The sequence below is a fragment of the Parasteatoda tepidariorum genome, chromosome 6 (assembly GCF_982258835.1).
Source record: "Parasteatoda tepidariorum strain Cologne lab strain chromosome 6, Ptep-v5.0, whole genome shotgun sequence".
In the NCBI taxonomy this organism is placed as follows: Eukaryota; Metazoa; Arthropoda; class Arachnida; order Araneae; family Theridiidae; genus Parasteatoda; species Parasteatoda tepidariorum.
In genome coordinates, this window is record NC_141760.1 from 63,190,944 (window position 1) to 63,207,796 (window position 16,853).

At 29.0% G+C, this 16,853-nt stretch overlaps 1 protein-coding gene across 1 annotated transcript; it reads right to left on the reverse strand.

Moving 5' to 3' along the window:
* Positions 1–1,707: 1,707 nt before the first annotated feature.
* On the reverse strand, positions 1,708–12,290 carry LOC147808076 (uncharacterized). Its single transcript, XM_087166857.1, has 2 exons — positions 11,283–12,290; positions 1,708–1,776 (listed from the first exon to the last, which is right to left on the reverse strand). The coding sequence occupies exons 1-2, from the start codon at positions 12,288–12,290 to the stop codon at positions 1,708–1,710; spliced, it is 1,077 nt and encodes a 358-aa protein (XP_087022983.1).
* Positions 12,291–16,853: the final 4,563 nt, after the last annotated feature.

Here is a 16,853-nt window from a genome sequence, read left to right on the forward strand (position 1 = left end):
TTGATTTCTTTTTGTCAACTCTTATTTAACTTTCAATGAATTGAAAAAAAGAGTATAGATGTTAAATGAAAGGAATGAATAAATAAATATATTCATTTATTAGAGAATAACAAATTATATTATATTTATTTACATATATATATATATATATATATATATATATATATATATATATATAAATATATATATATATATATATATATATATATATATATATATATATATATATATATATATATATATATATATCTATATCTATATATATATATATATATATATAAAATATATATATATATATATATATATATATATATATATATATATATATATATATATATATATATATATATATATATATATATATATATATATATATATATATATATATATAAATAAATATATATATATATATATATATATATATATATATATATATATATATATATATATATATATATATATATATATATATATATATATATATATATATATCTATATATGACATCATAACAAATATTCCTGCAAACCTTAAGATTACTTTATTTTAAAGAGCAAAATAAATAAAAAATATCTGATATTAAAGTTTACAAAAATTAGAACATGAATGCTTAAAAAAAATACTATAGTATAACTTCTAGAAATGTGTTTCACTATACATCGGGGGAGAATTGGGTACTTAATTTAAAATACGTGTTAAAAATTCTAAATGATATCATTAATTAAAAAAGCAGTAAATGTTTCTACGTACATATTGTTCTCTAATTTATGTATTAAAAAAATGGTATGGAGGTTTGACCCTGTAAAGCTAACTACAGAAGGCACTGAGGACTAAAATTTGTCGTAAGTGATTCGTTCGAGTGATTTTTAAGCCACGACTTGAAAAAGCGTGCCATCCAATAATATTATACTTCTAGTGTTCTCAATATAAAATGTTGTTTCAATTCAACTTTTAATAAAACAAATAATAAATGAATTCTGCAAGCCTGCTATGATGCTACACAAAAAATAACATCCTGTGCTATTTTATAGACAAGTATAGCCAATTGCCAAATAAGGGATAACACTCAAAACGTAGCAAACCTTGCTCTTTATATCTGCTGCCATATTAATTTTCTTAAATTTGTTTTATGCTCACGACCTGTTCGAATTTATAAATCAGAGAAAGCTCTTATGAATTGCGAAATTACGCGTACGCACATTTTAACCCACATTACAATAATAAAGCTTCATAGAATATTAAGACTGTTTAAACATCGCCTCGTAAGCATAGCATAAGCGAAGGGATATACCAGAAGTTTTCTAAATTGTTTCTGGTTTTAAGAAGCTTGTTATTGTTTACAATCAGTTTACAATCTACTTAAAATAAGCTAAACACACAACATATAAACATATTTTTGAAAACAGAAAATTATATCTCTTATCATCCGTCAGACGGGAAATTTGGTAATGGGAATAGAGTTTTGAAAGCAAATAACGAAATATAAATTATCTAAATTATTTTTTTATTTGGAGAAAATTTACTCATTTTGGCTTTAACAAGATCGAAATAAATAATTTTGAAGTGTAAATTAATAAAAGAAAAGTAAATAATAAGATCTTGAAGTTTATACACATCATTATTCTTAAGGGAGGAAACAAAATCTTTAATTGGTTGAATATTACAATGTTTATTATAATCTTTTGTCATATTCGAAATAAAATTTTGATTTAATTTGTCACTGTCAGGAGAGTTTCTTTTACTTCTTGATAGCCGTTCACCTTGATTTGTACGCTTATCTTTAATATGAAAAAGCGAATAAGCTGAGTTATTAAAGTTAATCTGTGTATGTTGGAAGGTATCGTTTAGCCCATACGGCAAAATTGTATTGTATAAAAGCATGAAGTAATTTTCTTTTTGTAGTCTTAAATATAAATCTTCTACTATATCTAAAATATTAATTTTGATACTGCTAAAATTATGTTCTCTAAAATGATTCAATTACAGGATATTGATAATTTTATTACTGTTTATATCAGAACGATGTTGATTAATTCGAATGTTAAGTGAGTTACTGGTTTGTCCCACATATATTTCATATTACAAAAACCGCAGGTTAACATATAAATAACATTTTCAATTTTACAAAAATATTTAGAGCTATCGTTATTAATAATTGTATGTTTTTTGTCAATATTAGGGCAAGTTTTGCATCTTTTATCACCACACGCTTTATAAGACGGTAAAATTTCGGGTATAGAATGTATAATTCAAAAAAACTTTTGCTTTCAGAGTAGCAGGATGTCGATCTGAAGGTCCCCTCTGAATTAGGTTCTTCGTACGGGAAACAACATGAAGAATTATTTTAATACTAGGAGGCTTCGCCCCCTGCTCGCTGGCGCTCGCCAAACCCCGAAACTGCTTTCGCAGTTCATTTCGGATTGCTTCGCAATCTGATGCTCGCTTTGCTCGCTCATTGGATACGTTCTTAACGTCTAGCTTTTGTATATACTTTTTTGAACACTGAAGTTCCGAAAACTTTTCAATGTAGAAAATTCTAAACCTGTGCATTTCAATATTAATTAGAAATTGCAAACAGTTCGCATATTTTTCTTAATCACACTAATCTAAATTTCAGTTGTTGAGAAAAGTAACTGTTGTAAGTTTTGTTTTAAAGTCTTTAATAATTTTGTGAGATAATTTTGTGAGAATTTTTTTGATAATTCGGTGAGAATTCATCCGATTAGACATATGATGCTCACTACGTGCTCTTGCACGCCGAATCCTATCAATTAAAAATGAAAGCTGTTGCCAAAGCGAGAAAAGAAATATCATCGGTTTTATTGATACATACGTATTAGCGTTTTATATAATATAGATGTAACATATTTTTTACCAGGCTCTGAATTGTCATAACTGTTTAAATCCATAAAATTAGGCTCATAGAGCAACATCCTAAACGCACGCAACGTCCCAAAGACACGAAATGAGAAGAAAGTATTAAAACGAAAACAGAAGGAAAACGAAAGTAAGTAAAAAATAGACAATATTAAGGGCTAAAGCTGCATTAAATATGATTCCTAAAACATAGCATAATAAATAAATACAAAAAGGTCAACAGAAAAAAAAAAACACGAAGAAAATTAAGAAAAACAGTACGCTTCATTTACTGCGCATTAGCTGCAAGCAAACCGAACTCATAAAATAAGTTCAAAATGTAGAGAAAACGTGGAAAAAATTACAGAACAATGAAACAAGGGGGAGGGGGGAAAGAAAAATTATAATATAAATAATAAGAAACAGGAAAAAAATCCGAAATAAAGGGAAAAAAAATAATAAAAATCCAGAAAATGAAAGATATAATCTTTTCAACAGCTCACACGATTATGTCCGCAAAAAGGAGTGCTTGTAGCAATATAGCCAAAGCAAAATATATCAATACAATGGAGTAAGAAGCACTTAAAAAACAAATAAAATCTAACACATTAAGTAAAAACATCACGTAAAAACAAAAATAAAATACAAAGAAAAAACAGAATACAACTTGAAATGAAATCTATAAAACGAGTAGCGAATTCAAATGAACTTACATGAACGGGCAATTTTTCAAGAATGATTCAAAATATTTTCGTAACAAGATTGCCAGATTGTAATATATAAAACCAAAACCGCAAATTAAGGTAAAAGCGCAAATAGAGGGATTTTGTATTAAAGTGCGTTCTTACTGCAGTACTGAAGTGCGTTTGACTTGTTAGTTGCCAAGGATGGGCCCGAAAATAGATATGCGCAAGGTAATATTATACTGGATAATTTAAAGAAGTTGGTAATTAATAATTTTAGAAAATTAATATTTATTTAATTAAGAAAAAAATAAAATAAAAAAGAGAAAGTTAATTCATTTATACAATAATATACAGTTAACTCAATGATTTTATATAGAATTTAATTACTTTAGTTGGGTATCCATTTTTTTAAAATCAAATTTTGAAAGAGTTTGTCTATTTGTTTTTTGGATAATTAAATATTACTACATATTTTTTAAATTCTATTCATTTCATTAAAAATGGTATTTAAATAGATGCTCCTAGAAACATTAGAATTCCAAGTAATTAGTTTATTTATATTAAAATTAAAATAATTTCTTTTATCGTATCAATCAACAAAACAGACATTTTCTTCTTTTATAATACCCAAATCCAAAAAATTGAAATTAATATTATTATATGATTACGAAGCAAGACTAATTCCTCGGGCTAAATATTATTTAATAAAATAGTATAATTAATAAAATAGTATTTTTACTTACTGTGTTCTATTTTATTCGTTATAAATTTTTTGTAAAAATTTTGTTGGAGAGCTTCTCACACTATTATATTGATATATTTTGCTTTGGCTATATTGATACAATATTAGAAAGCACTCCTTTTTGCGGATATGAGCGTGTGAGTTGATGAAAAGATTATATCTTTCATTTTCCGGATTTTTATTAATTTTTTCATTTATTTCGGATTTTTTTCCGGTTTCTTATTATTTTTCTTTCCCCCCTTTTTTTCATTAGATCACTTCGAAAAAAAATGTTTATCTGCAACCAATTTTTATCACAACGAAGGGAGCATTCATTCATCGGTTCACCATCGAAGAATCACTAGAACCTGATTATTTACAGAGAAAAACTCAAATATATTTGCTTTTTCTCTCGACGGCGATCGGAGGTGCGGCAATTGCATTAGGTGCCAATGCTTCTTAAGATTTTTGCTATATACTGTAGAACGAGAAGCAAATTTATCATTTAGATTGGATAGAATTAATTTGATTGCAGGTAACAAACTATCGAATTTTTCTTCATATGATAAGTATTTAAAATAAGTTATGACTCGAATCATTCTATTAGCATTAGAAGTTTATTTTTCTTATTTTAAAAATTATTAAGACCTTCTCGTTTCTAAAGAAACGGTTGCATTCTGGCTATATACAAAAAAAAAGAAAAAAAAACATGTATGTTTTATTAATTTTCAGAGCTATTGCTTTCAATTAACTTCAAGATCAATTAAATTGTCTGGGATAGCCTGGTTGGTAAAGTATTGGGCCCTTGTCTAAGAGGCTGTGAGTTCACTATCAGTCGGCCTTAAACTCCTCGTGTCCAAAATGGTAACTGATGTACGCTAAATCTGTCGGGGTCACAAAGTCCTCCAAGTTCCCATATCAAATCAATCCATATCAATTGCATTTGTCAAGGAAAATATTTTAATAATGTAATTGGCAAAAAATTTCCAAAAATCAAAAATTTTCTTTTCTTAGTTTGTAATGAAAAAAAAAGTTTTAGTTCAGCCTGTAGTTTAAGTCGAAAGGAAACCAACACAATTTTTTTTATTTATTTTCGATTACATTGTTCTATGGATATCAAAAAGTAGGTATGATCAAGAAAAAAAAATTTTTTTTTTTCATTTATGGTCAGTTTTCTTTGATTTAGATCACTATGCGACACGACATTTTTCAGTCACTCTCTCCTGACCTCTTTCAAATTTCTGTTAATACAATATTTAACATTTCATTATCCAAAAATGTATTTTAGTCAAGACAAAATTCTTATATACATTTGAATGAAGAGTTATTTTCTTATGAAGTCAGGAGTTCCAGCTATTATAAATAAAAATACGATTTCGAATTTACCAAATGTTTGATCTATAAAATATTATGTTTTCTTCAAATCTGAATTTACATCGTCTGCAAAATGTTAATCAACACGTTCAAAATAAATATTCGACTAAATATTCCTTCAAGTAATCACAACCGCCAGGAAGGGGGGGGGGGTCAATAGAAGAGCATGTTGAGTATCAATTGAATGAATTTCGGAAAGCCAGTTTTAGTATGTGAATAAACATCAGTTAGATGTTTATATCACTGTTTCCCATTAAAATTCACTTCATTTAACTATTTGATAGCAAATTTTATGGTTCTATAGTAAAAAGCATGTTCTTAAACATAGAAATTTAAGTATTTTCTAAAATCATGGCATATAACACAGTTTTTTCATTAGGCTAAGCTATTCATATATGAGAAAAAATATTTTGCGATACTGGATTTAAAAAAAACAACACTTATTAACAGAATTTGGGAACCAGAATTGAAAATGAATCCGAATATGATTAATGACACGTAGAAATTAAATCTGAAAATGTTTTCTTTTTACACATAAAAGGTTATTACCAAAAGTATTTTTTGTTAAGGAAATGAAATGAAAATTTAGTTACCGAACAAAACAAATTATATCAAGGGGAAAAAAAAACTTCCTGGTGATAAAAGGAGTAATAAATTTAGAAAAACTCAAAAAAAAAAAGAAAAAAAAAAGAATATTTAATATTGCGAATAAGTTTTCTACGACTTGAAGATATAATAAAGAAAAGGCGGGAAAAAAAACACGAATGCACATAAGCGATTTATTGAATGGAACTTTTCTTAGATATTTTCTTGAATTATTAGAAAATAATAAAAAGTGCACTTGTGATGTTTCTTTGAAAAAGCAATGATTGCTATTTCTATCAATTTTTAATTTTTTTTTCTCGATGAGGTGATTATAGCAGAAATTACACATAAATTGTTCAGAAAAGAGAATTTTGAAATTTAGAGAGTTTCTTCGAATATTAAAATACACTAACAACAACTGTTATCATGAAGCTGAATTTGATTATAATTACTGTGATTAATTATTATTTGATCAATATTAAAGCATTCAACTGCAGGAAACAATTATAAAACCTCAATTTTAATTAACATATTTTCTCAAGTAAATATAATTCTGAATTGTGTACTTTCATACATTTTTAAATTCACTTTTTGTTCTGAAATAATAGTTTTCGGTTAAGATATTCTGTTCTATACCATGATAATTAATTTACTTTGAGGTTCGCTATTTTCGGGTAAGGTCTTTGTGAATACTCCCTATTCCTTAATTTGATAAAATAATTATCATGAAGTAGACATTCTCAAATTCTTTATGACTGTACTCACTAACTCCGTAATGTGATTAAAATGCTTATCGTAATATTTTGAAAAGCCTGTATTCCAGACAAGATTTTTGCCTTTTTTTCATTAGTCTTTGAATGCATAAGAAATTGTGAATATTTAAAGTGGCACTTAATGAATAATTAATGTATTATTCATTAAAATTTATTTAATGAATAACGCATGGATCTCACTTTTTGTAATTAAAACTATTAAAGTAAGTTTTAATGCCGTTTCTGAAATGAAATGAAATCAAGGAAGAAAAAAATTCTGTTAAAATTACAGCACAGTTTTGACATTTTTCGCAATAACCCCCCCCCATGATTTTGGTATTGAAACCAAAATATACGGCATTTAAAGCTTTCATTTGGTGACTTTTCTGCTCAAATGATAACGGCTTACCGGAAATTCAGGTTTTCACAATTTTAGTTCTTTTTACCACACATTTAGTAACAAATACGAAACTGTAAAAAAACAGTAAAAACGGTTACTGGAAACAGATAAGCAGAATAAAATAAGCTAGCAAAAATTAAAGAAATATTTAATTTATCCGTCACAGGTAATTTTAAACTTAAACACGCATATTCTTATTCGTCCAAACGGTATTTCATTTTCAAGACTTTTGAATTTATTAAACTCTAATACTAAATAAACTCTAATTCTGTATTGATAATGATTATTATTTTTGTGAAAATTTTTTGAACACATTTTTTTAATTCTTTAACTGTATTAACCTTTCGGAACCTTTAACGGAACTTTTTGGAATCTTTTATTTCTTAACCTTTTTGGAATGGACGAGTCCTATATGACTCGTCATACAGAATATATTTATGACTCATCCGTCCGAAAGAGGCAAAATGAAAATTTAATAAACTTTATAAAAATAATCCAAATATGTACTAAATGTTATTTTTTGCATGCAATTATCTTTAGGTAAACGAATTTTATAATTGTGTGTAAAAATTGTTTAAATTCGCTTAAAAAGTTCTCGACATATGGCGAAATACGCAAAAAATACACATTTTGGAACATTTTCTCGACCAAATTATTGGAACCATATTTTCTAGATTGCGGCTACCCCCTATACTCCGTGGTTCCGGAATCCAAATCCATCGGAAAAAAGACTTGTTTATTCAGAGAAAGTAAATTTCTCTGTCTGATTTCGCAACTTAAAATATCGTCTACACTAATTAATTAGCATATCTGAGATTACTCCCTTAAACCATAAAGTTTGAATCCTAATACGTAAAAATCCGATCATTAGATCAAAAGTTATTCAGATTTGCACACTGTACAATGAATGTAACACAGTGTTGATAGTATACAATTATTGTTATACATTGTTATTAGTGTACCATAAATTTTACACTATTCACAGTGTAGAGAGAATGTTACTTCCTTTACAACGAATGCCAGATTAAGAATGTTACAGTTTACAGAGTACAATGAATGTGAGTGCCATAGTCCTGCATTCTCTACAAGGTTAAGTGCCACTACCCTTTACTCCCTACAGTAATATTTTTAAGGCCATTTATTGGTATACACTTACCCGGTATTCCTTACACTAGGGCTTCACAAATTTTCTCCATTACGGAGCACTTTTGAAGTTGGATATTCAACGTGGATCATTAAATTTTATCTCTCAGTTAAATATGGTATTTATAAAGCACAATAACTAATTAACATTGATCATTAGGTAGCTTCGTCCTTTAAGTTTGCATAACTTTAGATTGAAATTTTTTACTTGTGCTAATAAGAAATTTCAAACGTAAAGCACATAATTAAAATAAACAATATTAAGGATGCATTTTGAAAAAAGATTATGAAATAAATTTTTTATGCTCTTGTGTAATGCTTTTGAAAAATAAGAATCCAAAATATAAATCAAACGCAAGAGATGAACTTCTAACTCATTTAAAATATACGTAGGGATGTCTAATTCGATGTCAACACCAAGTTCTTTTGTCAGAGGAAAACAATGTTTAAATGTTCGAATAGAAATTTTATTTGAGTTAGAAGTCACAAAACAAAATTATATCTCAAATATTGTATTTTTTTCCAAATATTTTACCAAAACAAGAGTTTAATTCGTACTTATTGATCAAAATACTTTATTTTATTTGTATTTTAATCAAATCTGCTTTTAAGACAAATTTTTGGATTGTTTTTTAATTACTTATTATTTTTTATAATTATTATATGATTTAAGCTGATTTAGGTCTATGTCCTTTAAAAAATTATAATTGAACTCGATAGGAAGCTACGGGAAATACTAGACGTAATTTATAACAAAGCTTAATACATCTCAATGGAAAAAATAATATGTAAATAATAAATTATAATGAGGATAATAATCTTCTAGTTTAAATTGTTAAATTAATTCCTTTAAATTAAATTAATCAAAAGGATATTCATCTTCAAAATTTGAATACTTCGAGAAAAAAATTGTCTTCTCTTTAAAAGAAATTAGTTACTTAACAACATTAACGATAGTGTCCGATAAAGGACCTTGTCCGATAAAGGAAAAAAATTGCTTTCCCCTTAAGAGAAATTAGTGAACAGCATTAATGATAATGTCCGATAAAGGAACTTGCAATACAGGCGAAAAGTTATAATTCTTGGAATATAATCTCTATTTGCATTTTCCTGTCACATGTGAATAAAATTCAATTTCAATTGACTTATTTTAAAGAAAAGTATAGAAAATGCCGACATTGATAATGAGAGATAGATTTCATATTTCGTTGATTGAAATATCTGACTAGAAAGATAACTGCTGACAATTTATAACGACAGGATAACATACATTTTTCATGAAAATCCTCTCTGACATTGTTTGCGTGACAAAAACGACTTGAGTTGATGCAATATGAATCATATGGAAGTTTGGAAAATTAATGAAAAATAAAGTGAGAATACGAAAGCCTAAGGAAAGGTAACGGAACTTATATGGCAGCATTATGTAATATACCTATTAAAAGATGAATTTTTGATATTTAAATTGGGATTTTTTATAATTTCGGATCGTTAAAATCGGGAAAATATAAACCTGCAATATAAAGAATTTTGAAACAAATTATGGTAAAAAGTACCGGCATCCTGAGTGCCGGTACATTTTACCGTGCAATCCTTTTTTACCTGAACATATTATGAAATAAAAAATATGACATACCATAATTTTTACAGCAATAATTACAGTAAAGTCACTGCTGTGAAAATTACAGTATAATATTTTACGATAAAAATGAATTTTAAAGTAAATTGGATTTTACGGACGATGCACCTAAAGTACCCGTACTTTACACTGTAATTTGATCCATTGAAATGAAAGTCATTAGAGATATGTATTTCTTTAAGTGAAGGATGATTTTGAAAAAGGCAAGATCGAACTTCATACTTCCTTTCGGCAACATTCAGGTACGTATTATCAAGCAATTTCCTACGGTACATATCCTTTTCGAGAAGGCCGTAGGACGCATTTTTCCAGCGTATCTATGGAAGAATTTACCCCGACCCGCCCTTATTTAGGGCATACGGGTAAATGTTTATTAAAATAAAAAAAAAAAAAAAATCCAGAGAACAGTACAAACATAAATTACATAAAACACACATCAGACATGGCAACAGCCCATGAACATGGCGGGCGTAGAACAGCTAAAATCATGTAAGGTGATAAACATTAAAACAGGAATATATTAAAAGTGTCAATTAAAAGAATAATTTAAAAGAGCAATTTAAAAGATAAACGTGCAAAAATTACAAGAGAATAATATTGTAAAACAATTAAAAACATTACTATTAAAACCAATTAAATAGTACAAAAGTAAATAACAAAAAAATTAGAGCAAGTAAAAGAAGAATAGTTTATAAAAGACATAGTAAAAGAAATGAGACACCCAAGCTGGAAGGAACAAGTTCCGAGACATTAAAGACCGTCCCCCAATACATCCTCTAAAGTTTGTTTAATAATCTTTTTTATGATATTTCTACAAGTCAGGTTAGCATAGCATTGATGTTGGCCAATATTATTAAAGTTATTGCCCCGGATTGTCTGGAATTGAGAACAATTTATTAACAAGTGATCAATAGATTGATATTCACCACAGTAATTGCATTCTGGAGTTTTGTGGAATAATTTATATTGGTGTTCTCCAAACACTCCGTGGACTGTTAAAAATTGATTGAGATAGAAGTTTGTTTGTAGTCTATTTAATTTCAGGTCTTTAAAAAATTTGAATGTCTGTCTCCCTTTCTCGGAACTCCGCCATTCCAGCCCCCAGCGCTTCATGCTATATAATTTAACCTGAGTTTTAATTTGGGCGATGGAGCTTATTGGGACCTCAAGGGCAACCTGGCAGAGATCGGTGGCTTTCTTAGCTGCTCGATCCGCCTCCTCGTTGCCTTGAGTACCTATATGAGCTTTAACCCAATTGCAGAGTATATTGGATCGCCATAATTGTTTAGTGTTTTCAACAATTTTTGAGCTTGATACTGGGTTTTGTAAGGCTTGCAACGAGGAAAGCGAATCAGTATAGATAGTGGCGTCTGGATATTCTGTTTTAGAGAGCCAGAGAAAAGCATTATTAATTGCCACCAATTCTGCCATGTAAACACTACTATTGTTTGAGATCCTGGTGGAGGTTGCCTCGATTAAAGTACCGTGCATTTTAGTTACAATACCGAAGCCAGTTCTATATTCTGTGGTATCAGTAGCGGAGTCGGCAACCTCCATCCTTGATCCATCAGTAAAAATTTCAAGGCCGCTGTTTGTTGGGAGTGATCTACCGTAGGGAACGGAAATAAGTTTTGATGGGTGAATCCTAGTTGGTGGATCATCCATATGTGCTGAGAGGAGAATCTGCTGCATCTCTGAGTCAAAATCGTTAAGTCTCCAATTCCACTTAAGTCTTTTAATGCAAGTGTCCTCCAAAATCTTAAGATGGATAGGTTTCACCCCCGCCAGTATCTGGAGGGCCTCCGTGCTGGTTGCAGAATAGGCCTTAGTGATGTTAATGAGTGAGATTCTCTGTATGGATTTAAGTTTTTCGTTGATTTTAACAGTATTGTGGTACCAGACACTGGCGGCGTATAAAATGATTCGCTCCGTAGCCCGCAGGTAGATCAACTTAAGGATAGAGGGTTTTAGGCCCCAAGTTGCCCTGGCCACCCTTTTAATTAAGTTATTAAAGTTGCTGACTCTCTCTTTGACCTGGTTTAGATGTGAGATCCAGGTCAAACCTGGGTCGAGTACAACACCGAGATATTTAAGTTCTTGTACTTTTTTCACTGAATATTTATGATTTGGACTCATTTTAATAATTGGTTGTCTGCCAATTCTTTTTCTATTTTTTGGAAAAGTTATGCATTTCGTTTTGGTATCGCTAAATTTAAGATTATTACTCTCTGCCCAGGCTGAGAGTTCAGCAAGGCAGTAGGTGGCCACCTGATCGAAGCGATATAAAATTGGGTGTCTCAGTAAAAGCAATAAATCATCCGCGAATGCTATTATGCGGCAATCATTTAGATTAAAATCGTGGAAAACATTAAAATCAATACAATTAAAATAGCTAAAAACCGAGTTAATGTATATCAGCCACAGCACCGGTCCAAGTGATGAGCCCTGTGGCACTCCCATAAAAATGGATTGCCTAAAAATGCACTTGCCCTCCTCGTCAATAAAAGTGACCACTCTCTGGCTAAGAAAGCCAAAAATAATTTTAACCAAATTATCTGGAAGTCCTAAACTGTTAATTTCAGATTTCAAGGTTGCCCAGTTAGCGTTATTAAAGCGTTAGTAAAGCGTAGTTAGCGTATCTATATTAAAACTCTACAAACTATTAAACTATAACAATATTGGTACAGTTCCTGTATGATTATATTTGGTTCCTATTACATAACCTCAAACATTTGAATTTTTTGTTAAATTCATTTATCAGAGGTAGGAAACTAAAGCTGAAATTTTGAAACTGAATAAAGTTTTTTAAAATCATTAAAATATTATTGCACTGTCTTTGCTACCACTAAAACTATGGAAAATCCATGGTAGAATTCTTTGTTGAAGCTGTACCAATTACCATAATACCAGTAATTTCTTGACAAAAGAAAAATATGCACTAAGAGTGTTTTTTTGTTGTTAAATATTAGAATAATTTTAAAAATTGCTTTCTTAAAAATTGCTTTCTTGTTAAATATTAGAATATTTTTAAAAATGGCTTCGTTCAAGCTTCTCTTTTAAAAAAATCGTTTATATTTAACTTGTTAAACTTTAGAAATATTAGCCAGATAATTTTTTATTCTTTTAAAAATTTTTTATTTTTAGTTTCGTTTCAGTTTCAGTGGCGTTTACACGGAGTTTCAAATTCTGGTAATTACTGTACTGTACGGTAATGAAACTTCAGATTAAAAATAAATCGTAACTCTGGAATTAAAAATCAAAATATACTGTATTTAAATCATTCATTAGGTAATTTGGGTAACGGCTTACCGAGAATTCTGGTATTTATGATCATAGTACTTATTACCTTATGCACAGTAAGTTACGTATACATTTCACTTTCATACGTTTCACTTTCATTACGTATACATTTCACATTTCTGTTCGGGCTCACTTTTGTAGAACCGATCTCGAATACTTGTTATTTGATCCCAGATAATTTTTTGTGGTCATGCCCGGTCATGTCTGATTATGCCCGAATTCTAGATGGTTTAATAACTTGGTTTGGATGTTATATAAAATTAATATTAAGTTAAGATTTTTTTGTAAGTAATTGCTTAAGAAAAGGTAAAAAATGCTTACAACCTACTCGCATTTCCTGCTTTTTTTTATTAAGCGGTTTTAATGAAAACTCAAACTAAATTAAAATTTCAAACAAAATTTCAGAACTCCTATGCAAACTGTTTTCAATATAAGTTTTTTTCTTAAAATAAATTTTTACTGTAACAATACTCTAGTTATCTTCTCAAAGCAAGACATTTATGTCTAGATTTTTTTCATTCAAGAAATTTCAACGGAATAGCATTCCCAAGTGTGTTCTATTTAGATGGTAAGTTGATTATATTTTACTATCTTGATACATAGCGCGTGCGCGAGCACTTCCCCAAAGAAACTGTTATTGTATAGCACCATAAATAAGCTTTTAGAAATTCATGAATTAATTATTAATGAGCAGAGTGCTATTAATTTTTATGTTTTTTGACTGTTTGTGTATGTTCTCTGCCTCACCATTAGATGAAGCTTTTTCGTTTTCTTTCGTTTTTTGTTTATAGAGGATCCGAGATGCTTAGTTTGTCCCCTGGGACACAGTAGAGCTACTGGGACTAATTTACTGAAATTTCACTTTTTATTAAATTAAGATGAGATAAGTTTTTATGAGAAAAGCTGGAAAAAAAGCAAACATTTTAAATTTTGTTTTTTTGTAAATTAGAATACGTTATCTTGTTTTACACAACATAATTATGGTGTTAATTCTTATTTTCAAAACTTCACAAAAAGTAATATTGAGTCAGACACTGTGAAATCGATTAATTTTTTGAATAAATCCATTCTTTTACTCTTTTTTAGCTATTTGACGTGAAATGTTTTCTCGAGTGGCACACATTTAACAAATAAGCTCTAAAATACACTTATACAGCATTTTATAGTAAAATAAAATACTTTTTAGAAGTCTTTATAGCTCTATCACAGCATTTTTAATCCAGTCGTCCGAGGAAACCTTGTGTATTAAATTGTGACTGGTGCACGTTAAATCTGTGGGATTCACAAAATCCTCCAAGCAAAACTGCATTGTAAAACTGGCGGTGACATATTTGTGCAGCTGAAATCGTATTCTTGGCCATGGATAACGCCAATGAAAAATGAGAAACCCACCCTCTGGCTTAAATTCGTTTGGATTCCCAAGCAGGCTTGCTGTCTAGGCAAGTGAGCAATAAAAACAACAACAGCAACTATATTGTTTTTGAGCTTAAAAAAATTCGTAAGCAAAAACAAAGGCTTGGTTAAGTTTCAGAGCTTTTTTAAGCAATTTCTGAAACAAAAATGAAAAAAAAATACTTATAGTCTATACAGATTTCATGTATTTCTTAAACTTTTTTTTGTTTGTAAAGTGGTACTAATAAAAATACAAATATACTAAATTAAGACTTCAAACAGATTTTCAAAATCTCTTTAGTATAGGTTTCTCTATGTTTTTTTAAAAAAATAAATTCTTATTATATCATTACTTGAACCCTCTTCTCAAAACAAGAAACTTATACCTAGACTACTTTCACTCAAGCAATTTCAATGGGAGAGCATTCCCAAGTGTGTTTTATTTAGATGGTGAGTTGATTATATTTTATTATCTTGATACATCGCGAGCACTTCCCTGAAGGAACTATTATTGCAGAACACCATAAATAAGCTCTTAGAAATTCATGAATTAATTATTAATGCGCTGAGTGCTATTAATTTTTCTGTTTCTTGACTGCTTGTGTTCGTTCTCTGCCTCACCATTGGATGAAGGTTTTTTCGCTTTCTTTCGTTTTTTGTTTATTGAGGTTCCGAGATGCTTAGTTTCTCTCCTGGGACACAGTAGAGCTACTGTTGTTTATTTGAGGGACTCATCTACTGAAACTTCACTTTTCATTAAACTAAAACGAGATATTCAACAGTTTTTATGAGAAAAGCTGGAAAAATGTAAATCTTTTTAATTTTTGTTTTCTGTAAAATAAAATGATTTTCCTTGTTTTACACAAAACAAAAAATAATTATGGAGTTTATTTTCATTTTTAAAGTATCACAAAATGTATTATGTATTGATTTAAAAATTGTGAAAATCTTTATTCAATTGTTTGCGCCAAAGTACACGAAGAAAAAAATTCCGTTAAAATTACCGAACTTTATGGTAATGACATTAGAAAACCCATAAATCTTGTTAATAAAACTATAATATACGGTATTTAAGCCATTCATTTGGTATTTCCGTCCAATAGTAACGGTACACCGGAATTTATGATTTTCAAAATGATAGTTCTTATTATTACACATTTAGTAAAAATTACAAAACTGAAAAGTAAATTTAACCGAATAAATGGTTTTTATACCATGCTAAGGAATCAAGGTGAAATTACTAAATTTTACCACATTTACTTAATTTATTACATATTATAAAACCTTATTTTATTGCTAATTTTCCGAAATCATTATCAAAGTGAAATTCCAAAATCATTACCAAAAATAACCGAGATTTTTGGTGTTCCTGTGGAGCCATAAACACAGTAAATTTTATCATAATCTAGTTGTTTTCACCATAATTTTATTCTCAGTGTAGCAACAAAAGGACAAATTTTACGCCATGTTCTGTAAATATTCTTAATTATACAAGGAGAAAAAATCAATGTCATTTATTTTATATTTATTGATGTTCGGAATTAGTTATGATTTTAATTTTATAGCAAAGAATGTTCTCTTAGAGCTTTGTGAATTATTACTATTCACTATTTACGAAGCATATTTATTACATAATAAAGCTCTTAAAAACTCATGAATTAATTATTAATGTATTGAGTGGTATTAATTTTTCTGTTTCTTGACTGACTGTTTGTATATGCTTTCTACCTTTTTATTGGGTGAGGGTTTTCATTTACTTTTTTCATTGTTGTTTCTGCTTATGTTTATAAAGGTTCCAATCAGCGTAATTTTTCCCCTGGCACACTGGGAAGCTACCGTTGTTTATTTTAGAAACATATCTACAGAAACTTCCCTTTCAATTAGGCTAGAATGATGTAAGCTTTCAACAGTTTTTATGAGAAAAGAAGGAAAAAATGCACATTTTTAAAATTCTGCTTTCTGTGAAATAAAATATGTCTTTTTTGTGCCTTACACAAATTAATTAGA

Excerpts from the sequence above, each read along its gene's own strand:
- LOC147808076 (XM_087166857.1), bottom strand. The coding sequence starts at position 12,290 with ATGAGTCCAAATCATAAATATTCAGTGAAAAAAGTACAAGAACTTAAA. Across the intron at positions 1,777-11,282 it reads TCGCCCAAATTAAAACTCAG|ATAAGCGTACAAATCAAGGT; the intron begins GTTAAATTATAT and ends TTCATATTAAAG.